The sequence below is a fragment of the Podarcis bocagei genome (genome assembly GCF_964188305.1).
Source record: "Podarcis bocagei genome assembly, chromosome: 14".
Lineage (NCBI taxonomy): Eukaryota > Metazoa > Chordata > Lepidosauria > Squamata > Lacertidae > Podarcis > Podarcis bocagei.
The window spans coordinates 10,272,264-10,297,306 of record NC_138139.1 but is presented as its reverse complement, the minus strand read 5'-3'; the positions used below and the strand labels follow the sequence as shown (position 1 = coordinate 10,297,306).

Here is a 25,043-nt window from a genome sequence, read left to right as displayed (position 1 = left end):
GTAAGGCGCGCGCAGCGTTCGAGCCGGGGCTGTGTGGATCCTAAACTGGCGCGCGCAGGCAACAACCCACCTCTACCAACCCCGGGATCAAAAAAGCCCACGTAACTGTCCACGTGCCGCCTGTCAACTTATTTCGCGCCTGCGCAGTACGCGCGGCCGCCCCCCTCCGCCACGCGCGCGCGCGCCTTTGTTTCGAGCGGCCTGTTTCCCAGGCAGCCTGGCGGAGGGGCGTGGCTATGCAGATGAGTAACGGGGCGGGCGGAGGCATCATAGGCGGCGGCGGCGGCGGCTCGCGCTCCTGGTTTGCCAGTCCGTCAGTCGGAGCTGGGCGCTCGCGAAGGGAGGAGCTGCTGTGAGGCCCGAAAGCGAGCGCCTCCTCCCGACCTCCCCCCCGCCTCCGCCCTGCCGAGCCCCGAGGATGATAAACACCCAGGACAGGTACTGAGGGGGCGGAGGAGGGGAGGCTTCGGCCTACGTCGCCTCAGGGACCCCGAAGGAAGCGGCGGACGGGGGGGGGGTACCTCGCCCCGCATCTCCTCTCCTCACCGTCGCCGCCCTTCAGGATCGTGGCCTGCCTTTGGAAGCGGCCTACCCTCAGTAACCCCAGAATAGACCCGGATGATACAAAATGGAGGGGGTAGGGGGGGGAGTTGCCAGAGAGCGAAATGCGTGTGGGGAGGGGGCGGCGGGGCTTGCTTTTATTTTATTTTATTTTTGTGGGCGCGCGCCCGCGCTGGTGGGGAGGGCTGGTTGCAGCGCGGGGCGCTGTGCACGCGCTCGTGCAAAAGGGGGTGGGGGTGGGGGGCGGCAGTGGACCGAGGGAGGGGGGGGGCGCCTGCTGCGGATTTGCACGTCTACCCCAGGACCGTCCAGAAGTGCCGGGCGAAGGAGTGGCGGGTGTTTTGTTGTCACCGCGATCGCAGGACTTTGTTTTCGAAGAGAGCTTTTTCCTCTTCGTCTTCGCTTCCCCCTTTTCAGCCTCTGGTAAATGGGTAGAGGCAGCTTTGTCCCACTGCCATCCCGTCTCCACCCCACCCCCGTCTCTGCAATCCACGGTTAAATCCTGTAACCACTCTTGCCCCCTCCCCGTGCCCCCTTGAAGCTAAGATCCTGACTCTCCAATCCATGGGGTGACTCTGCATTTTAAAATGGCATAACACAGATGCCTCTGTGGAGACTCCCTTACAGCCTCCTCATCCAGGAATTGATGCTTAGTTTCACTGAAGCATCAGGTGTTCCCAGACTGTTCACTGGGTGCACTCATAGTATGTTAACAAGTTAGAGCAAGGGGCAAATCAAATAGGAGGGAAATAGATAAGGAAATGGTACAGGAAACAGGTATAGTGATTATAGAAGTCTTGCACCAGGAACTCAGATAATGGTTTGGTACACCATTGGTCAGAAGACTTTGGGAAGCTTTGTGACAGCACATCACATTGCATTCAAAATGGCTGTAAGAACACCAAACAGCATCAGGGTGCTTAGCTGTGTTATTCATGGATGCTCCGTGTTTAAGAAAGGTGGATGCACACATAAGTTAGGTGGACGCACACTCTAGGGATTGTGGTTTGGTCTGGTTCTGTAATTGAATAGTTAGGTATCTGGGGCTGAATAACCAGCTTCCCTAGGGTATGCCTAAATAATGTTTACTGTACTACTGTGGAAACACAGAATTACCCCCAAAACTGGATAGCTATACTAAGGCGGTTAATAACTGCAGTACATGAGGGGGTTGTTGTTTTTAGTGTGCTCAGACTTTAGCACTAGGACTCTTAACAACCAGTTAGAGTAGGCACTTCTTCTCCGGGTCTTGTGATAGTTTTTACCCTGCACCCCACATTTTGCTTGTGGTGATTTGTCAATAATCAAATTGCAATTAGATGTAGGAACAAACCTTCAAAAGTGAGTTGAGTGAAGGTGCCTGAAGGAAATCTAAGGAGAAAAATACAGGAGATTAAGCAGAATATTTACAAAGCACTTTTACAGTTACTTGTGTGACTGTCTTTTGTGGAAGTTTAGGCTGAGACATAGACTTGCTCATGGCATTTGGTGAGCTTCACTGTTGGCCTCTGCCATGTCCACATCATACTGGCCTCCATCCAGCTATTAGCTGTGCTCCAAACTGCACTACAGCCACTCATACTCTGTATTTTGATAAATAACTCTTTATACAAGACAGAAACCTGCAGATATTTGCCAGATATGCTACATAGATTTGCTAGCTCTTATATACTATGTATATTCCCCAAGAGTGGCTATTTGAAAAAGCTCTGGGTTCATCTGTGTATGTATGTGCACTTGCACACACGTAGACTGGAAAGTCATTGAAAGTCAAAAATGTCTTCAGGTGACTCAAAGAGGCAAATATTTCTTTGGGAAGGCCAATGTATGAATAGCCCACCTGGCAGCAGAGCCCAGATTTTAAAACAGAAAGGAGGCTGCTTAAAATGCTTTTGGGAACAGCCTTCTCAGGCATGCAGCTTCTTTTCTCCAACATAAAATGTTAGTTTCTAATTTGAAATTGAATAGTTAAAAGTTTGAAGTCAGATTGTCACTTGAGCTGGCAAGTGCTTACATGCATGTCTGGAAAAACTCGATGCTTTGCAAAACAGGAAGGCCCTTTGTTTACAGCTGTTCAAAGGAAGGAGTTCTTAGCTTTGTCCAAGACATACATGCAGCTGAACTTCCAAAGAAGCACAAATCCAATCTTAAAGTTATTTTACTCTCCATTATTCAGAATGTACAGTACAGCAAAGTGGAATAAGGGGCTCTGATGTGTTGTTAAATTTGAGTAAGATGAACATAAGAGACTCATCAGGATGTTTTTAAAAATCTACTTAAGGCCTCTTGTGTTATGTAAATGGTTAAGTAATTCTATCCATTCAGAGGTCTAGAAATTAGGTCAGCAATAGTGGTGTGTGGTAGTGATCCTCTTTAACATACACTGGAGTTTATGAACAATCTGCCTTGCATGTATCACTCTCGCTTCAAAGTGTAAGATCCTGTTGTTGTTGTTGTTGTTGTTGTTGTTGTTTGATTTATATTACCTGCTCTTCACCAGAAGGTCCCAGGGCAGATTAGAGCATCATGAAATAAAGCATTAAAGCTTTATTTTAGACTTCCTTTAATTTTAGACTTCCTATTTTAAATAATATGTTTGTTGTAAAAACATCAAGTTTAGTACGTCAAAACATTACTGCATTCTAGAATGCATTTTTACCTGGCAGCACAGCTAGTTTTTTCTTTTGAAATTTTGGCTGGCTGACGAACCTAGTGTTCTATTTCCAGTTACGGTAAATATTGCTTTTGCTTGTACCCTTGTATGTATCTTATTGAAAAGATGTATCAGTAGATGTTGAAAAATACAGAGTCAACTCTGTGTGTGGATTGCACACAGGGTATACTTAGTCTGGAGAAGAAACCATTAAGAAGTAGTAAAATAGTAATTGTCCAATATCTTAAGGGCTCTCACATAGATCGGGGTGGTGAATCTTTTTCAGCGCAAGGGGCCTAATCCGTTATCATTTTTCTAGGCAGACATGATCACAGTTCAAGAACACCTAGACAGGAGACAACACTTAAGGAGAAAATAGGCTAGGACTGAATGAATATGTAGGAAGAAAGTGTGGGGCTTGAGAGGAGTCTTGAGGATCCAAACAAAAAGGCCTGGAGGGCTGCTTTGAGCCCCTTGGCCTGAGTTTCCCCATTCTTTCTGTTATCATAAGGCAAATTTGCATGACCTGAGCCAACAGGTTCCAGTTTGCAGGAAAGGGAACTTAAGGTAAACATCAAGGAGAACTCCTTTTCAACAATTGAACAAATTATGGTGGAAGGTCTTTGTCTTTGTTAGAGGATTCTAAGCAGAGGTTGGATGGCTACTTATGAGGAATGCTGTAACAGCAGATTACTTGTATCAGCTGGGGGTTGGACTTTGGTGACCTGTGTTGTCTCTTCTGACTCTAGGATTCCAATTCTTTATACTCACCATTTCTGTGCTCCAGGTTTGGTATTTGTATGCAAGCAAAATTGTATAATTTGTACTCTGTAACATTCATAGAGTGCACAAATAGGATGTTTGTGAAGCTCACAATTGCAACTCTGTTTACTTAAACCATCAGGGTCATGATAGGGCATTCCATAATGGAAGTCCCCACAGTTAACCCAGTGGCATTCTGGTGTTTTATCCGTTTCCTGGGCCTTTCCTCTTTCTTTCATTCTGGGAGTAGCACTTTTTTTTTAGTGTTAACAAAAGACTCAAAAGTTCTTTTTCTGCTACAGCCTAATAGTGATTATTTACATTAGGGTGCAGAAGAGCTCCTCATAAGAACATTGAAACAGCCTTAAAAACGAATCCCCAGTGGTACAAGTCCACTTGTCTACTTATGTTCTTTGTGTGGTATATGGAAAACAATTTCTCTACCTAGCAGTGATCCTCACAGGCTACTAGGCAGGGGAGTCACATGCACTCTCCTAGATGTAGCCTACAACTGGATGGGTATTGTTGTTTTCCTTGGTTAGATTGTCTGCAGCTGTTATGAATGCAGTTTATGCTATTGTGGATAAAACAGAATCAATATTACTTTGGATAGGACTTTATCCTCTCTACTTCGATTCCTAGGTGTTGATTAGCTGATAGATTGGTTGATTTCTTTGTGTACATACTATTGCCATTTTGGTAATTAAGTTATTTCTGTGGTTAACTCTTGCGTGTGGTGTTGCATCTCAGAATGAGGTTCTGAACACTAGGTGGTACTGTTTGAAACAACGGATGGAGTTCCAGTGAACCTTCTGTTCACTCATGCACACGGGCTTCTTTGTCCATGCCACTTACAATTTCCGTTGTATTCTGTCTTCCGTCACTTGGTGGTTTCCAGTTGATATGATGTACGTAATCTGTGGTTGGTCCTTTAATTTTACCAGTTGTTACTGACCCAGTTATTTCAGCTTTGCTTTTTCACAGGAACCTTGGAATTTCTGCCTCTTGTTTTATGATATGAAAGCCCTTCTTTGGAGAAGCAATACTTGACTTTTTTCTATCTTCATCATTGAATGAATATATCAGATGACATTAATTGCCAGTTGGGATGAATCTATGCAATCAAATATCCAAGTGTATCATATACAGATTGTTTTCTCATCTTGATTGTTTCAGAATATAGACCTTTTTCAAAGGCATGAATATAATGTCTACAGTGTTTTTTCCTGTAATTTCTGATTCCAGTATCCCAATAAGAGGGATTGGAGGTTGACTAGGGTAGGCAGATCATATCCTTGTGATGTATGAAAATTGTTGAATTAATGGCAGATCAACACAGTATGGCTTATTATTTAGGCTGTAGCCATACATTACTCTTTTTCAGAGAATTGAAGATTGTGTGATTGATTTTGTTATTTTTCTGGCCAAACATATTTAGCAGATTTTTGTTTTGAAACACTACAATGCCCCCTTAAAATGGGGAAATGTACACCCACCATGGTCAATGATGGCTTGGTAACACACCCTTTAACTCCACCTCTATCCTTAGGGTGATTTAAGTTCTGATTCCTTTATTTCTGCTTGTGAGATAGACGTTTCTTGTGCTTTTCTAATGGTGAGCATGCAGTGTAAGTGCTATGAAGTTCCATTTTTTGGACTAAAGATATGAAGGCGTACTAGTAAGCGATGCATACCACAGGTTAGGTGGTACTTCCATACAGGTTCACAACAATAGTGGTATATGTGCCTTTTATTGAAGAAGCTCAGGGTTCTGTGGATTTTACACTGTAAAAGCACAGAAACCATCACTGGACAAAACATTTAGTATCCTGAAAATTTCAGCTTTCCTTTTAAAAAGTTTTAATTTCTTATGGAGGTGAGTTTGAAAGTTTATGGGCCTTGCCTGAACACTTTGAAGCCAGAGAGGGCTGAGCAAGATTCCCATTAGTCAGGGGGGTGGGGCTTCATTGTTCTGCATAGCAGCCCCCATGACTGGCAGAAGGAGACTATTCCACAAAATATGCAGATGTACTATACTTATTTGCATAATGTGTACAGCTACTGTTTGGTGCAGAATTGCCCTTCGTTGGGCTGCAGGAACTTCAATATAGGTATATATGCCTGTGTAGGCATGCACATCTTTTAGTCAGAGATGTGATGAATCCATCTCTCCAAGGTTCTTTATACGACCTTGCACTTCAGGAATGAACTGCTTTTTGTGGGAAAACAAGTCTTGATTTTCACCACTTCACTAGATTATTTAAGCTTCCTCCAGCAGCAATAATGCTGTATTGTTGACTGGCGAAAACAAGCACATCTGGCAGCCATATTAGGAGGCCAAAGGGGGATGGGAAGAGATGCACAGTCAAGTGTTTCGCCTCACCAGTCTCTACCAGACACCAGCACAAAAGAAGAGCTGCTTGTCAGTTAATTGTTGCAGTGTATATGGGTGATGAAGACAGACCGAGTTAATGTATACAAGTTCAGTTGCTGACACTTTCAATACAGCTGCTTTGGATCAGTCTTCATGGGCAGAATTAACTTCTGTAAGAATGCTTGTTTGTTCTGTACAAGCAATTTGCTTTTCAAGTTGGGCATACAGTCAATTTAACTTGGATTCAGTAAAGTTAATTAGTTGTTGTTCAGGGTATGTTAGCTTGGGGCTCCAGTATTGGAAATTAGTATAGCTGGCATGTGAGGACTGCATTTTCTAGCTGAAACTTGTTGAGTCTGAGCTCTGCTCAGTGCTGTAAAGTATGTGCAGCTCCCTTTGACATTGGCATGTGGGAACTGGTTTGGGAAGTTTCAGATAGAAAGTATTCTTACTGCAGAACAGAGTGAAAGATTGAAAAGCTGCCTGTTTTTCCCCGCAAACGTTCTAGGAAATACAGCATAGTATAGCAGGTACCTTCAGACTCTTTAAAGTCATTCCTATTTCAGTGGTCAGAAGCATGATCTCTGAGCCTGAAAGTTCCTTGGTAACGAATTTGTAACATTGCCTCAAGTAAACCACTTAGTAGGTTGGCTCATGTTCCTTCAATAGGGGGTTGTTTTGCCCATCCTGGGAGGAAAGAATTGTTCTGTCTCTGTGTTATAACAAGTGTTCTGTAAAATGATGATGATAAACAATTGTCATAAATTACAGGTGTCTTGTCAAAAAAATTGAGATAATGTATGGAAGCAGTTAAAGCATGTGCTGGAAAGGCCCTAATTCTATTTAGTACAGAAGTGTCTGGGATGTATAGGATGCTAAATGGCCTTGCACCAGTTGGAAGGACTGCCCTCCATATGAGTGCAGAGGACTGCTGCTATTTAGCCATACCTGTATAGATATTATGTGGTGCTAAATGAGTTGGTGTGCTATGGAAGGGGCAGCATTGATTGGCAGTATTACCTCAGTGCCAGGGTCAAGGTTCCCCTTCGTTGCACTGTGCAAGGCCATAATTGAAAAACACAAATGTCAAATGCAAATACAACAGTGTCATTGTGAAGAGCCCCATATGACATGCAACATGCATGTATACATGTGGCAGGAATAGACAGCTCTCAGCAACTCCCACAAGGTGTGCACTGGTGTGCTTCTGCAAATGGAACCCATGAACACAGGCCTCTCACTTCATAGTCTCCCTGTGTCAAGACATTGGGACAAATACCATCCCACTCCCCAAATGGGATGGGGCAGAAAGTGGGCCAAAATATTTGGCATCATTAAATATCTGATAGAACAAGAAGTGCAATAGTTATTTCAGCTTGAGCATATTTTCTTACTGGCTGTGCATTATTTTTATTGTCACCTAGCATTATGTCAGGGCCCAGCATACCAAAATGATTAAATGGTAATCTTGCGCTGCTTTGTTTGAGTACAGTGGTAAAAGAACAGGTGGAACACTAAGCATTTGCTGTTGTGAAATATCTAGGAACTGATTAGAAAGAAATGCTAATTATATTATTCTGGTAACTTCACCATGGTCAAAATTGCAAATGTGAAGTGTGCTGTTCATGTTTTATTAAAGTGAAGACAGAAAGCTCCTAATTTCAGAGCTGCTTCAGACATTGTAAGAAACATTAAAAAACCTGTAGGAGGGTGCAGAGACAAATTTATTCAATGTGTGCTAGGCAAAAAGAAACCTTCAGAGAGATAAGTGAACAACACTTGTCTTGATTTTTTCCCAGTGAAGAGCCATTTGGACAGAAAGTATGTTTGACTAATTTGACTCTGCTCTCTTGGGTAGACTTTTTTAAAAAGGAGATTCAGGCAGTCCCCACATCTGAGGCACCTGCAGTATCCAGGAATAATTTATAACATCTGAAATCGCACTGCCATGCTTCCCCTCCCCTTTGCTTTCATGCCTTCATGTAACAAAAGGGACCACATCTATTATTATTTACATCAGATAAGATCACTTGTGAGTGGCAGCATTGTACTAATCTTAGAATAATGTGTTACAAGGTTTGAAGTGCCAGCGCTCTTCTCTTTCCCTTTCTGAAAACATGAAACCTAACTCTGCTCCTTCAAGAATCTTGTCGCTCTATTTCTAGTTGTTTATTGAAAAACGTATGCTCATCTGATCATGTGTTTTTAGTCATCTGGGACTTCTGCCAATAGAAGGGGTTTGCTATTCACACTCCCTGTTCAGTAGGAATCATTTTCTCTGCCACTTGTCTAAGAGCTGCCTACCCGGAATGCCAGGGCTGGCCTGGGACTTTTTGCTGCTTGAGGAAAAACACCCTGCCACCACTGCCCCCTACCCTACATGTCTGGTCCTGCACCCTTCTTGCTGCTGCTGTGCCCTGCAGGTCTGGCAGCCAGGTTGCAACCACAGCAGCAGTCTGAGCGCAGCGGGGAGGGTGCAACCGCAGCAGCCCCCGCCTGAGGCAACAGCCCCACCTCACTTCATGGGCAGGCCAGCCGGCCCTGCAGAATGCATTGGGCCCAGCCTAAGCTGACATGCTTGGAGTCTCAGCTGAATCCTGTCCGGCCTTGCAAATCTAACCTTGTGCCTTTTTTCTCTCTCTTCCAGTAGTATTTTGCCTTTGAGTAACTGCCCCCAACTACAGTGCTGCAGGCACATTGTCCCAGGGCCTCTGTGGTGCTCCTGATGCCCCTCACCCACTGTCGAAGATCCCCGGTGGGCGAGGGGTTGGCAGGGATCCTTCTCTCTCAGCTTTGATATATAAGGTGAGCCTCGTTTAATGTCTAGAGACTGATATCCTTTGTATGATGTAGCTTTTTTGTGTGGTTGGGATGATGTCTTTGGATGTTGTTAAATAAGCCTTGTTTGAGGGAATGTACTTATGTTCAAGAATACACACATCAAAGAATGCAATGGATATTCTTTAATTCAAAGCTCTTCAAACAGAATAGGTCAAGCATTTACTTCCAGTACTGCAGTCTGGGCTATTTCTTCAAATAATGGACTTTGGGTACCCTTTCTCAGCACCCCCCAGTGCTTGCTTTTTATGATACAACAAATTAGGAAGCATAGCGAAATGGTAGTCTGCACCAAGCCAGTACCGATTTGGAGTGTGTATAATGGAGAAAACAACACTAGGTTTCAATTCTCCCTCTGGATTGCTCTAAATAATTACCCAACTGCTCTTCTCCCCAGAGTTGTGTTTCCATAACACTTACAAAGCTAGTGTTTTGACTCATAGAATGGGTTTCTGAATGTTTTATTGCCATGAAAAAGGAATAAAGAGGCAAATGAATTTCTTTTCAGTATTCAGATTAGAAACTGGAAAGGGTGGGCAGCTGCAGAGCCATCTATAGATTAATCTGAAGAGACCAGTAGCCACAGCTGATTCCGACTGGTTGAAACTGTTCACCATTCTCATTTTGTACTGTGGATCCTGATAAATCTGTGACTAGCAAATCTCAAGCCTTTGCCATCTGGTCTCTGAAGTTTTGCTTTTTCCTACTTTCCAGGAGTAGAAGAGTTATATTTGCAAACATGCCATGTAGGCCAGTGTTAAACAGGAAGCTACAGTGTTGAAGCTCTGCTGTAGAAAAGGCCTATTCATAGTCATCTCTGGATCTCACCAAAGAATACTGGCTGACTATTACTAGTTCTTAATGCCTGTGAATATTGGTTATCATATGCTGCTGGTGTGATTTCTTTTCTCTTTTCTTTTCTTTCATTTTTTTTTTTGCCTCCCATGTTGAATTGAGCAGTTCTTTGATTGCAAATGGTTCCTTATATTTGTGTCTTTACAAAGGGAAATATTCACCTTCCCTACACAACTCATTTAAATATTGTTCTGACACAACCGCTCATCAATTGATGCTTGCATAGTAACAACACTCAATTTGTTCAGTATGTTGTACTACAAAAACATGGTGAGAAGAGCAGTTGAGTGAGATTCTCCTGAAATGCAGAGTTGCCATTCAAGTAATTTTTGTAATACTAGGGTGTTAGTCACACAGTGGATTAAAATACTTAATAAAAAATATTTAGTCCATAGAGGGGTTTTTAATTTGGTTGATTAATTCTGGGTTTTTATATGATTTAAACTAATCTTGAAGATGATATATTTGCTTTTAGTTAATACTCGGAAATCACTGCTGGTGTGGTCTTAGAAGAGCTATTCCAGAAGTGGGAGTGTGTTTTCTAAGATGGTGCTTGAAGTCTGCATACAAAAATTAATTTTGTAACACAACCTATTTTATTAATATTTAATTAACTTACAGGGGTGACTGGTCTGTACCTCGTTAATCTTCTTGTGCAATGTGACTTTTAAGATTCTGTTAAAATGTACACATCTATCTGTCAAGTTCATAGTTGGATCATATTCTGTATCAGTCAAGAAATGGAGAAAAAATACACTTGGCTGTTTTTCTTTAAAAAGCAACAACCCACACAGTTGACAATAGTTGCTTTGTAGCTACTGTCCTGTTTTCTGATTTGAACAAGAGAAGATCCCATGCTTATGAAGAAGCAGAGCTTTAAAGTATTCCCTGTGCAGTTCTATATGCCACAAATTAAGTTATCCAGGAGAATGTCTAGTGGTTTAGGGCAAAAAGTTTGTTCAGGTTTTGATAATTCTCTTGGCAGAAAGTTATTTTGTAAGGTGTACCCACCTGAAGATTGCCCAGGGGATAGGACTTTGATTTGGGGATCAAAAGACCCAGTCTTCAGAGATGTTGAACTGCGTCATCAAAAACAACATATGTAATAGTGCCTTATGAAAATTAACTTAAGCTGTAACTGAGCAAACTTTCTAATTAAGTAGAAGCACTGGCATTCAGTAGTTGTTTTAAAAATAGAGTATTTTTAGGTTTTAGTCCTCATGCCAGTGAAGAAAAAATGAATATTCTCGTTGGCACTTCCTTTTAACACTTTTAAATCTTTTTCTGTGACTCTTTAAGGATGAGAAGCTCACTGTTAACCAAGATCTTCCAGTGCACGATGGGAAACCACACATTGTCCACTTCCAGTACAAAGTTACGGAAGTAAAGGTCTCCTCTTGGGATGCAGCGCTATCCAATCAGAGTCTTTTTGTGGAAATCCCTGATGGTGTATTAGCTGATGGGAGTAAAGAAGGGTAAGTGTTTGAGCCTATAGCTATCATGGTATTATAGAATCATAGAATTGCACAGTTGGAAGGGAGCACAAGGGTCATCAAGTCCAACCAACAGCAATGCCAGAATCTTTTGCCCAATGTTGGGCTCAAACTCACGACCCTGAGATTAAGTCTCATACTCTACTAAAGTGCTTGTAGACAAAGGAGTCAAAGGTGTGCTGAAGGGGGGAAAGGAGAGTTGCAAGAGAAGCTGGATAATTTATTTGCATTTGTCTTTACAGTGGAAAATGTCGGACAGATCCCTCTGCTTAAACTAACTTTCTCAGGAAAGGAGTCTGAGGCAAAAAGTGGGGACAAGAGGCAAAATTCCAGGCCTTGTTGACATAAAGAATGGACAAAATAAAAAAATTCCTTCCTGTAGCACCTTAAAGACCAACTAAGTTAGTTCTTGGTATAAGCTTTCGTGTGCATGCACACTTCTTCAGATACACAGAAGTTGTACTTGCACACGAAAGCTTATACCAAGAACTAACTTAGTTGGTCTTTAAGGTGCTACAGGAAGGAATTTTTTTATTTTGACTATGGCAGACCAACACGGCTACCTATCTGTATAAAGAATGGACAGACCTGATTCCCATCCACCTGAACATTTTAAAAAGAATTTTGGTGTGAAATTGCTGAAAAGAGGGATCCAGGAATATAGAGGCAGTAACTCAGCATCTATCCAGGAAAAACTGGTGGAAATTATGTGCATCACTTTACACATGTTTACATTAAATTGCATTTGCTATTCTAATGCCCATTCACCCAGATGGGAGAAAAATGTTTGGAGCTAGCGCGTTGCAATTTTTGTTTGTTTTAACCACTTTAAACAAATTTTGTCATCAGCCTGCTTGGCTGCCTCACCGCTCACCCCAAACACTAGGGTTTATTATAATCTCCCCCCCCCAACTGTACAAGTGGCCAGCACAGTGCCCTCCCCCAACTTTTTTGTAGAAAGACAGGAAGGAAAAAAGAACAGGGAAAGAAGAAAAGACAGGAAATTTGTGAAAATGAAGGACAACAAGAGACCAAGAAAAATAGAGGTGCCTTGAAAAGAATGGGGGTGGGAATAAGTTATCTTTCTTACTTAACTTATAGTTGGGTTTGGAGACTTCCTTACCCCACAAACCATAACTTTGAAGCTGACCTCCCCTACCGCATCTTAAAACAAATGAAATTTTAACATGCTTAGCATAATGTGAAAGGAACCACCATGGCAGTTTTCTGCTGGGATGTAATGACATATACTGTTTAAGTACAATTCACTATGAATCAATGCCTTGGACTGGTTAAGTAGTTAGCCTCATTATATGCTATAATATACTATAATACACTGTTACGGTTCTGATGATTTGAAAGACACCAGTATTCATCTTCATTTTCTGTCTTTTCTCATTATTTTTTTAAATAAACTACTTAGTTCCTTATTAAATCCCATATGCCTAATTTGCAAAAATTAACATCTTACCATACAATTTATTTTTGACACTGTACAAAAAATTGTCCAGCTGCAGGGTGGAATAAACCCTGCCACCAGGTTTCTGTTACACTCATTATATCTATGCAGCCTTTGAAGCTCCCATTGTTCTAGGTGCGTTTTGTGACAGGGAATTTCATGAACGCGAGCAGTTTCTGAGCTCTGGGAGCAGTACTGTGCCTAAGATTTCAGATTAAAACTGCCACTGCTGGAATAAGAGGAGGACCCTTTTCTGCTTCCCCACTTCCAGCCACTTTGATGACTGGAGAAGGGACCCTCCTAAGAATATTAGAGGGGCAGGCAGGGGAAGTATGGCTTTGTTTTTGGCAGTGAAAAATGAATATAAGGTTTTAGCTGCAGTTCATTCATTTTCAGCTTTGTATTCTTGTTATAAAAAAGCATGCCTAGACATTCTGTTGCAGCGCCCATAGCCTACGTTTAAGGTGCCATTTAGTTCCTAGCTTTCATATCTGTTTCTAACACTGTATCATTGGTGTCCTCTAAACCCAAGCAACCCATATCTAAGTGTTGAAATATATTCATCTATTTTCTCCCTCCACATCTGATGCTGCTTGTATCTGCCTCAGAGGGATTAATTTAGAGACAGCACCTTCTTGTTCCCTGCCAGAGTAGTTTTGTTTGAGTTTGAGGTAACAGATTCTTAATGAATTTACCCATTTTGACAGATGCTGAATTTATCATATTTTGATATATACTGTGGACAGTACATGTTTTTGAGTTGTATCCAATACTATCTCAACGTGAGAACAGACTTCTGCTTGTGCAGTGTGATTTCATTACCCTCTTCACCACACACTAACTGAGCTATCCCCATCCTAGCCCTGTAGCCTTCTACAAAATTTGCTTCCGGAGGTGAAGGGGAACCTTGAGAACATTATAGTGGTGTGCTGGCAAGGAGGAGAGGATGTTGAAGTCTCATTGTGCAAGTAGAAGTCTGCTTGCCCAACTTGGGATTCCACCCTTAGTTGGCAAGATCAGAATTGGTAATCTGTTTTCCTTCTTTGTCCTATCCTTGCTTTTTGCTTGCTGGGTGAACTGAAATAATGATTTAAGACACGAAATTCAGGTTCAAGGAGAGGGAGCACATGATTAAGAACTCATGGAAGTATTTCCTGGTTTGTCCCTTCCCCTAGTTGCTGTGGAGAATTCAGACTAGAGAGCAGGGGTAGAAATTTGTGTACAGACAGCTCACCAAAGGGTGTTATTGTAGAACCCATTTCCTTCCCATCTCCGTTGCTTTGAAATGGAAACCAGTTATCCCTCCAGGTGATAACTGGGAGGGATTTGTTGGCCTTTGTGTTTCGCTGAGGGAAGTAAGTATAGAAATGAGCACCCCACTATCTTGTACTTGGGTGCTGTGGGAGGAGGGATATGTCTGATTGCTCCATATTTCTCTGCGAATGTTGGAAGACATTCTCTTCCCTCTTTGGATTCCCTGGATTCCTGCACATGGGCTCCACTAGTACACGGATAACTTGATATCCAAAAAAAGGTAACAACACAATTTTTAAGGGCAAATTATCCTTTATATTTCCTTTTTATAAATGTGTCAGCCCATTCATCCCATCCTCTTAACAGCACTCTTCTGACAGTACTTCTACTGTTGGCATGGTTTCAGTACAATTGCATAACTGCTTATTTTTAGCCAGCTAAAATAAGCAGCTTGAAGGTTATAATTAAAATGGATCATTATCATATTAACAAAATCCCTTCCAAGTTAATCTCTGCTTGCTGCTGCTTTTGACTCTTGTGGCCATTGTTCACTTAAGCAATGATTAAAGCCTGATTTTTAACTGCAGCTTGCTAAATCAGTGGCAAGCGATGTCTGGCTAAGCAGAGGGTTAGGGCTGAGGTCACCCTGTGCTTTGGCTTGTACAGTATTTCAGAATTTGGCATGAGGGTTACGCAGAGTAGACCAACCCCTGAATCTGCAGTATTTTGGAATGTGTTGGGTTTCATTGCTCCAGTCTAAGGGTGAGCTTGAGGTGGTTACTAGGGAGAGGGGTCTTTTCAGTAGTGGCACCCCATTTACAGAATGCCCTCCCAAGAGTCCTGCTTATTTGATGTCCATGCTGTTATGTTTTAAGTGGTTTTACATTTTTTTGTGTGCTGGCTTTACTGAAATAAAGTGACCTGAGTCTAGTCATATTTATCCCCACCTGTGCAACAGATTCCATCTCTCTGGGGTCTTCCAAGGAAATTGAAGGATTTAGTGACAATAACATACCTTTCTGGAACTTATATTTACAACTCATGGGACCTGTGTGTAACATCTTGCCTTCCTCCTGTGTGCTGCTGTGCATATGCTCATTAGCAGCCATGTTAAATTTCTACTTTGACCCCCCCCCCCCAAAAAAAATGCAAGGTCTTTTTCTTGGCACTTCTGTGTCTTCTCTGACAGTCTGGCAAAATAGTGGGTGGGGGTGAATGACAGTCACATTGAAGACCCTACAATAAGCTAACAAATTCAGGGAAATGGTGTCTGTATGATGTGATTTTTTTTCCTTTTCCCCTGGCAGATTATTAGCACTGTTGGAATTTGCTGAAGAAAAAATGAAAGCAAGTTATGTCTTCATTTGCTTCCGAAAAAGCAGAGAAGACAGAGGTTAGTGCTTTAGCCTCTTGTTATCCCCACCAATCTTAACCTTGGGGCTTGCAGAGTAGCAAGAGTAGCCCTTACTTTTGGGGGTAAATTTTCCTGCAGGTGCCAAGTGTCGTATTCTAAACTAATGTGTGTGGGGTGTTGTTTTTTTGAAGGGCTTTGCTGGTGATAGTTTGAATGGTGTTATAGCATTTCTTGAAATATTGGAGGACTAAGTGCAACTTACCCAGAATGCTCAAAATAGGGCTTATTCCTGGGTAACTACACATAAGATTGCTACATATGTTTCCAGTCAGAATACTACAGTTCTTTGATTCAAATGAGAAAGGAAGTAACATTCTCTTGTTAGCTTTGCATGTCTGTGCAATAGCTGTATCTGGCTGGATGCCCAAGTTCTTAAATCAGGTTTAAGTGAGGTTGACGAACTGGACTTTCAATGCCTCTGTCCTCTTCCAGACCTTAAGAAAATGCGTTAAGCATCTATAGATAGAAGATTAAATCAAGGAAGTTTAGGGATTCAGTGTAAAGCATATAATTACTAACTGAAGGTGCATGTTGTAACAGTGGCAGTACTATAAGAGGAACTGCAAATCCTTTCTATGCCAGTTTTCCTCTGAATTGCTACTTTTGTGCATTGAGTGACCTGTTCACAGTAAGCTTATCTAGAAGCAAAGGAATTGCATATTGATTAAAACTGTTCTGAGGAGTTTTTTGTTAGAGGTAGTCTAGAATCTGGCTCCAGGACTCTGGTCTTTTCAGGTTTGTATTTAGATTCTCAGTTTCAAAATCAGACTTTATATTTAAAAAGAGGATTGTTCATCAATGTAATTATTGGATCCTGATCTGCACGTACACTAAGCCCAAACCACAGTTAAGTGTGAACATAGGAGTGTACCAGGGTTTGCAGTAAAATTCCAGCCACTCCTCCCCCTGATCATCCCTGTTGCAGAGCCCAGGGCTAAGACATGGTCTGTCTTAGCATTACATCTGAATTATGGCTTGCCTCCCCACAAAGCATGAGCTATAGCCAAACTTCATTCCTGACTTACTGATTATGGTTTGTCTGGGGCTGGCAAACTATTAGGTTGTGTCCAGATCTAAGCCAAATGATGGCTTAGCTCTGTGCAATGCAATGGCAGGGGGAAGAGTGAAGTGGCTAGGATTTTTATTATGAGTATCTGCATACTTGCATGTTCACTCTTTGCCGAGGTCTGGCTGAGTATTACGTGTGAACCTGACATTAATGGTTGGCGTTTGGCTATCCTTACCACCTAACCAAGTTGCTTCTTTCTAGTGTAACATTGTGTTTTCCTTTTGGTGGCTGGCGGGAGTGGGGGAGAGGTAAGAAACACGACTGAACTATTGTTGAGTAGGATGACAGGTATTACGAACCAGTAACCAACAGGATTGCAGCACAGAATGGACAAGAAAAGGGGTATGAAATATGGCAAGACCTACTAGACAGTTCCGAGCCAGGGAAGAAACTTTTTTCAACCTTCACAGACTGTTGTTGAATGGTTTTTTCTGTATACAATTAAAGTCATGGAATTTGCATTAGGAGCACAGCTTGTTTACAATCACACCTATCTGATGTTGCCAATCTTTGTCTTTGCAGCTGCATTACTGAAGACATTCAGTTTTTTGGGCTTTGAAATTGTGAGGCCTGGCCATCCCTGTGTCCCATCACGACCAGATGTGTTGTTCATGGTATACCCCCTGGATCAGGTCTCTTCTGATGATGATTAGACCCAGTGCAGCACTTCAGTGGGACCCGAACATGCTTCAAAGACGAGAGGGGGCTAAAACTCCTCTTCGGAGGAAAGGAAAAACAAAATTCTTCTGGACTGAAACTGCATTTCTTATTGTTAGAGTGACCTGTATATCTTCTGAGTTGACTTTTCCATTGAAATGTGTTACCTAGTGAATAATATAAAGTCTGCACATGTAATCGCACAATAGTAAATGGAAGGTAAATGGAGCCCTTTCATACAGCTCTGTTGTCTGCTGGTTAGCCTAGTGGACAGCCACCCAATGGGCAAGGAGCTCAGAGGTGAAGAGGGACACAGATCTGACTTGTTAAATTAGCGTTGGGCTTTTCTGTTCATTTGGTTATTTGGCTTTCATTTTAAATAACTGTATACTTTTGTGTTCACTCAGACTTAAGCAGGAGGCATGCTTTGGGCATAGGGATGCGAGGAACAGTAACACTGTTAGCAAAGCCTAGGTGGTACCCCTTGGAGTAACCAACACTGGGTTCCTGAGAAGCTTTGTGCTCTTTCTAGCCTTTTTATTAGGTTAGTATTAACACTGCATTAGTACAGCTTTCAATAAAAAGGGGCATTCAAAAAAACATGCGAAGCTGACCCTGATTTTTAGAGAGAAAGAACTGCATAAGCACCCCAGAATTGTAATAGTTCTGCTGTTTTTCACTGCATTCTGTAGTGGAAGTGGATGTAAAACTCTGAGTGGAGATTTTGAATAAATGGTGAAAATTATAATTAGAGGATAAAGCAACAAGTACTCAAATCTAGCCTCCCCAGCTGGTGATGGGAAAATTTTATGCTGGCAGCTCTGACTGATGCCCTTGCAGCCAGCTTTTCTTGAGAAACCTAGGAATGGATTGCAGTATGCTTATAAACAAAGCAATCCTATGCTCTCCCATTAGGAATTAAGCACTACTGCATGCATTAGTGCTTAATGCTGAATAAACAACTAGGAAACTTTTCTGAAAACTATTTGGTGCTTGAAGCTTCATCTCATCCTTCAATGGCTTTCTTTTGTAGAATGGAAGACAACTATCCTGCTTATATTTTCTTAAACAGCCAGTTCTTTCAAGCTTCATTCATAACATACGATTCAAACACTTTCCTTGTCTGTTTAACTGATGTCAGTGTGAAACAATGGTATCCAAAATTGCTTATATTGATTTTTGCTAAGATGATTCAACTGTTACAAAAAAGCAAAAATATAGACAGTCTAGGAGGGAATACATGTGCAATATGCTTTTTTGTAGCTAGGTATCTGCTATTTAGTCTTCATAGGTGGAGTTCTGCAGAATCCTCTGGGGTCTTACCCCAGAAGTGGCCAGTATGTTTCTCACCTAGGTAAGGGGCTACTGCTTGAAAGGGGAAGTGTTTAAATTGGGGTTCTGGAGAGGAATGTATGGGAATAAACTTGTCTCCTCCCACCCAATGGAAGCTGGCATTGTATTACGAGTAAAGAGAGGGATTAGGTGTCTACTGAGGAATATGCAACATTAAGCATTGGTACTTTCAGTGCATTAGAGTCCAGGTACTCATTGTACACATTTTCTCAATGGTTTTCAGAAGTAATTCATACACAGATGCTCATTGGTGAAAAAGAAAAGATGGTAAATACAAATGGCAATTTGCTTTATGTGGGACTATAAGCACTTGGTGAATATTGTGTAAATAGGGAGAAGAATCCCTATACAGAGCATAGGAAACTTGCTAAGTAAGTTACTAATTGGTCCATGAACTTATTTGCATTCAGCCTATTTCTTAAAACTATGGGAAAAGGTAAGGTTCCTTAGAGGACATGAAATTTATTATGCTCCCTTATGAAACAATTTGTATCTTGCTCTGGAGGCCCTATTACAGAACTTCCTGCCCCTGGTTGTCAGAACTGCCAAAATGCATTTCTGGCATTTCGAAATTATTTCTGTTCACTTTGTATTTTATGCACTTGTGTCCTTGCTGCAGCTGGTACATAAAAATGCCAGTACTTCTATTAGTAGTAATTTGTGATCAGCTAGATCCTAAATTGCATTTGTTTCTCATAATAATATTACACTAGTGACTCACTGAACTTGCAACTTTAAAGTACTTCTCTGTTCACACACGATTATCTTTAAAAAGCAAAACAACAAAACAAACAAATCCAGTGAATGAGAAAGTTTTTCTTGCTACCCTCTAGTGTCGTTTCTGGCAAGCTACAACAGCCAGTTAATTACCCCTTCCTCCTTGTTGCTAATGAGTATTTGCCAGTTAGTGGTACACTGTATGTAATCCAGTTTGAGCTTCCGTCCCCACCCCTTAGCTCTACTGTATCCAGTCTGAGCAAGTATCTGCAGGCACAAGTATAGAAGTCACACACAAACCCTCTCTAGAACCAAGCAGCTGCTTGATTACGAAGATGAGGTCACTGGAAAAGCAATCTACTTAATGTACCAGCTTCTTTTGCAAAAGAAGTTCCACTTGTCTCAGCTCCCTTGCCAAAGTAATTTGCCTCTTCAAATGGCCCATGTCTCCATTTGAATACTATGGGAGTAATCAGCAAATTTTATTTTCCTCTTACTTCCAACAAATATACCCACCAAATGCTTAGTTAGTGAGAATCCCATTCATATTTTTCTAGTTTAAGAGATTGTCCTGATAGTCTTGTGTGGTTTTTCAAATACGTTTTTCTGAACTGGTGCTATTGTATTATGTTTTCATCTGCAAGCTTCAACCCATTCCTCTTGTGTCCCTAGGTCAGCAATAAAAATACTGCGAAACAGGGCCCTAACAGTGATCACTGAAGAACATTACTTACCTTATCCCTGAAAAAGTTTGTTCTTTTATTACCTTTTGCTGTTTGATTTTGTTACCATCGTACACATGTTGCAGTACAGAGGTTTAACATATAGGTAGTTTCCTCAATCATCATGGGTTCAATGGCTCTCTATCATATCCTACACCTTTGTCCAGAACACAATTTTTCATCTTGATAAAGCACTATCTGATTAGTTTTAGCACCATTCCGCCTCATTTTGATCACTGAAGATCTGATTAAGAATCTTTTTAAAAGTAGCATAGTGTCACCTTAGCCGTGAGCACTGTGTGCTAAGCACAGAACCCTCATTAGGGCTGCATGTACTCTGAAAAGAACAGAGCTTGAAATGATGATTGCATTTTTTATATATAAAATGGTTTTATCCCTTATGTGTGGGCAATTTAGTGCAATCAAAAAAGTGACTGAAAAGGTATCCAGTAGTCAGTACCCTGCATTGCTCCTTAAATCTCCATCTGTCATAGAATAATTCTATAAAAATAAGCAGTGATGCAGTCATTCTAGCACAAAAGTACACAGTGCTTACACATCTAGATTAAGCTATCTAGGCTCAGTCTAGAGTCAATGCTGTATCTGGCTCCAGTTTAATAGGGCCAGGACAATAAAAAATTAAAAGGCAATAAGACTCCTCAGCACTGAGAGAAGTAGAGATCAAAAGAGGATCCACCTGTTGTCTGTGATTATCTCTTCTAACTATTTGCTCTCAGTACCTTGCATGTACAGAGGCCCACAGCACTGGTGGTGTGTGTTTAAGTATGCATAAAAAACCCAAATGTTAGCAAATAATGTACACTTTTTTATAGAGCATAGGCTGCAAGTTCTAAATGAAATCTTAGCATACCAGTTCCAATGAAAAAAAGACTTTGATCTGAGGCAGACGTTTTTCCAGGGTCAGAAATGTACTAATTAAAGTGAAGGGGCAAAAGGGAACCTGAACAGAGGAAGTGACTTCCTAAAACCATGAGGAATGCAGCATAGAAATGATTACAAGTTGGTGCTTCTATAGAAACCTTCCTCCTGCTACACTCTGGGCTAAAAGGAATGAAGAGGGCACCAATCCATTCAGACCAGCTGGACATCATATGTCCCCTTTTCATAGCTGAAAACCAGCCTGGAAGTTCGCATTCTGAGAACAACTTTTGTATCCTCCTGTGTATGCTGAACAAAGCTTAAAAGCACTGGAGCCTTATCTCAGCTTCAGGTCATTACACAGCTGACACATGGCAGTAAAAGGACAACATGCTGATAAGATAGCAACCTCTGAGAAAAACACTCCCCAAAGCAGACTGTGTATCTCCCATGCCCACATTAAGGTTTTCCCATTGCACTTCCTGTTTGGATACCAAAGCCAGTCACCACTGAGGAGCTTCTGTAGGCAGAGCTCTCGGGATGTGCTTGAGTGGCACGGTCTGGAATGGCAGATGGTATTCACAGCACATTTCCTTCCTGGAGTCAAAGGTCACCATGTGCTTTCTTTGTAAGGCAGCAGGCAAATAAGGCTTTGCCATGAAGGATCAACCTCTTCCCAAGCTCAAAGAGGCTACTTCTACATGAATGGAACTATGAGTACTCCCAGGCTGGGAAAGAAAGAAAAAAACAACAGATTTCAAACAATTCCTTTTTACAGTATGTACAAAGTCCAAGAGGCAGAGGGTGGCCTCACACAACATACAGACAGGAACAGAAAGACTGAGCTGGGGAGGCTTGCATTGTTGGGACACACAGCACCTGATTTACACAAATCAGCTAGGTAGGGCACAACAGACCTTCCCAGTTGCTATTCAAGCTGACCACCCTGCAAGAAATGGGCAGGAAATTCCCATAAATGTGGGCAGTGCTCCAGGCAGAAGCTTCAGCAAGGAACACTAAGCAACAGACCAAGGGAAAGAAATCCGGACAATCATCTTGTGATACAGGGGAAGGCTTCCTCTAGCACCAGAAGAGGGCATGGGACATTTAACAAGAGGTCACTCTTTGACGGCCTTGGGCCAGTATAGCTCGCACCCATTGCAGGTTTTCAAAAGGTGGGCAGCCAGTTGCTAGGCGGCTTGCTTCTCCATCTCAGCATGACCAAGAACTTCCATATCCAAATATCACAGGCCAAGACATCCATCCCTTCAACTCCCTGCTGGGAAGGGAAGGTCTTGCAAGGTATGGAGAATAAAGAACTGCATGTCTGAAATTCAACCAGCCCCATCAGCACATTCTTTTGTTATGAACACAAAATATGTGTTTTGTTTTAAAGCGGGCTGGGGAAGACGGGAAGGACAGGCAGCCAGTAACCTTCCAGCAGAGTGAAGCAGGTGACTGCTAGGCAGCAGTAGAGACCCATCCCAATGAGAGCAGGGCCAGCCTGCCAAAAGGCCCTATTTTATGCAAACTGGGTGTATTTTTTTGTGCTGCAGAGCAAAAGAAGCATCTGCCACTGCAACACACATGACCTGCCAGCAGGGAGAGGTGTTGGAAAAACAGTGAATGGAAGGGAGGGCTTTTCAGGGTGCAGCAATCCTGGAGGCAAAGTGCTACAGTTTCAGTATTGCTCCTGCCAAAGGAGCACATAGCTGGCTTGTGCTCATTGCAGCCCCTGCTGCCTCCCCCCTCCCCCCCCCACATTTCCCAGGACAACTTGACTCAACAGAATCGTCTCTTTCCTGTGGTCTTCTTTGCAGGTGCCCATATATGTGCTTGTGCCAGATGACCAGTTATCACAAGTATAAATACACCAATCTGGATGTTCTCACCTTCCGTCCACACCCAGGTAGCCATCTGGGGTGCAGCACAGGAGCAAGAGAGCCTTGGATGGAACCCAAGGCTAATGTGTCCTCCCTCCCCAGCATTCCAAATGTCCCGTGATGCCACATTGCTTGGCCCACCACCACAAAGTCCCTGCTCCAGAGGAGTTCTGGAAATTGGCCAGTCAACCCCAAGTCAGGTGAATAAATATTTCTGCAAGTCCCAGCTCCACAACTCACACGTAAAGGGCTCAGCTTGTGTTTGGTAGGGGAGGGGGCAGAGTCTGCCTCACATTATGGCAGGACCGTCAAGCAGAACAATCAACACCATTCAACTGATGTCTAATGCAATTTCCAGCGCTTCCTCATGTGAGCCAGTCACATGACTGAGTATAGCCTAGGTTATCCGATCATGTGTCCTGTTGGGGAAAAAAGGAGAAATGTAACTCTGCTCGAGCAATTTCAGTTTCAACCACATGATGGTGCTGGAATAACAGCAACCAGAAACTAGGAGTTTTTTCAGTAATCTTTTTATCCTCAGTTGGAGAAGCACTTGACTCAGAAGGCTTCTTGCAGAGAAGAAGCAAAACACTACAGATCACACACAGTTACTGTAGCCATGACACAGCTGGGAAATTTGAAATATTGAGTTAGGACCAACAGGAGGTAGGTAGGTAGGTAGGTACACACACACACATACATACAGTGCAGGAATGAAAGTAATTAACGGAGCTACATGAGACCCAGGGCTTATTGTGGCATGTTTCACTTAGCTTCTATGTCCTGGCTGCAGGTTGCACAAGAAGCTTCTGTATGGCACTTTGGTGCCACTGTAAATCGCCAGTCCCTTTTACTTGTTGGTTACTAATCGTAACATGCCATCTAGCAGCCTACTTTAGATTCCAGAAAGAGACCCACTCTGCCTGCAGGCTGTAATGTAAGCAGCCTGTGATGTTGCCTCTCTTCATACCCGTCCCCAAGCCAATGACATAACAGGGGCATCCTTACCTTTTTCACCTCCGGGGCGGGGGATATAGGGAAGGAGCAGAGCCTTGCTGACTGGCAACAATGGCTGTAGATGAGAGACCTGCAGAGAAGCAGAAGCATAATGCACAATGGTGTGAGGGGTACTAAAGCAACTTCCAGCACATGGCTGACTCAGGTTTACAGTGGAGATGTTGCACAGTGCCTCATAAGAGCTTCAAGGGCTGGGTAAGGTGGCAGCAGCAGGGCACCCAGGAAGGTGTGATTAACAGTTGCTATGGCACCTGTCTCTGCCACCACCACAGCCCCCAACTCCCACCAACAGTTCTTCTGGATTCCCCTTCCCACCCACCCACTCCAATGCCAATGCCCCATATTGCTCTCACCTGTTGCATAGGGCAGGTTGTACTGGGCCGGCAACAATGAATAGCCCAGGTGATGGTGATGGTGATGTGTGGACATCAGACGCTGTGAAGGAGAGGAGCGAGGCCGGTCAACGCTTCTCTCAGCACCACTGGCGCCCCCTACACCGCTGCAGCCTGCACTGCTTCCTCCCACCCCACAGCGCTCCTGAGAGGCCTTGTCGCCTATCTGTAAAAGTAACCAGACAGACATGCTGAAGCCCAGACATGAATCTGCAAGAACAGGCCAGCCAAGTACCTAAATGAGGCCAGCTCTTCTGTGGCTTCCTTGCAAGCCATGTTTGTTACTCACTCACTCACTCCCACTCCAGGAAATAAAAAGCTAGGGAATCCCTGGCAACAGCCCACATGCTTTAGTTCCCGGTTCCAGAATCAGCCTGGAAAGTACGGCATTTACACCTGGATAGTTCTGTGCCAAGGACAGCACTGAATATATATTTCCCATTCCAGCACACCACTTACCGTTGGGGACTTGCTCTTGTAGTGGCTGGCGTGCTGTTGCAAGATGTCTAGGGCCTTGGATTCAGAACTGGATTTACAGCCAATGCTGGGGCTGGCTCGGGACTTCTCGCTCTCTTCACTCCCAGACGATTTGCTGCCGTATGGGGAGAATGAGTAGCTGGAGGGCAGGTATGAGCCTGTGGAGGAGATGCTGGTTAGTACTTTTCCACACACGGCAGAAGAGCAAGCTATT

At 42.7% G+C, this 25,043-nt stretch overlaps 3 protein-coding genes across 5 annotated transcripts in view; 2 read left to right on the top strand and 1 right to left on the bottom strand.

Moving 5' to 3' along the window:
- The window catches only part of LOC308572799 (tigger transposable element-derived protein 1-like), a 195,349-nt gene that overhangs the window by 146,142 nt on the left and 24,164 nt on the right, over positions 1-25,043 (top strand). The gene's annotated exons all lie outside the window — the stretch shown is intronic.
- OAZ2 (ornithine decarboxylase antizyme 2) lies at positions 242-20,166 on the top strand. Its single transcript, XM_081169270.1, is given in 6 exon segments — positions 242-438; positions 9,001-9,073; positions 9,075-9,155; positions 11,343-11,518; positions 15,557-15,642; positions 17,255-20,166. Coding segments are annotated over 6 exon segments (567 nt in total). The 5' UTR covers positions 242-418; the 3' UTR covers positions 17,386-20,166.
- The window catches only part of ZNF609 (zinc finger protein 609), a 113,882-nt gene continuing 110,654 nt past the window's right edge, over positions 21,816-25,043 (bottom strand). For 2 of the 3 annotated variants that reach the window (XM_081169189.1, XM_081169190.1), the window contains exons 7-10: positions 24,812-24,987; positions 24,314-24,518; positions 23,952-24,030; positions 21,816-23,362 (exon numbers count right to left, since the gene is read on the bottom strand). In XM_081169189.1, coding sequence (XP_081025315.1) covers positions 23,957-24,030; positions 24,314-24,518; positions 24,812-24,987 — 455 coding nt within the window. In that variant the 3' untranslated portion in view covers positions 21,816-23,362; positions 23,952-23,956. The remainder of the gene's footprint in view (positions 23,363-23,951; positions 24,031-24,313; positions 24,519-24,811; positions 24,988-25,043) is intronic. The other variant, XM_081169191.1, reaches the window with a different exon arrangement.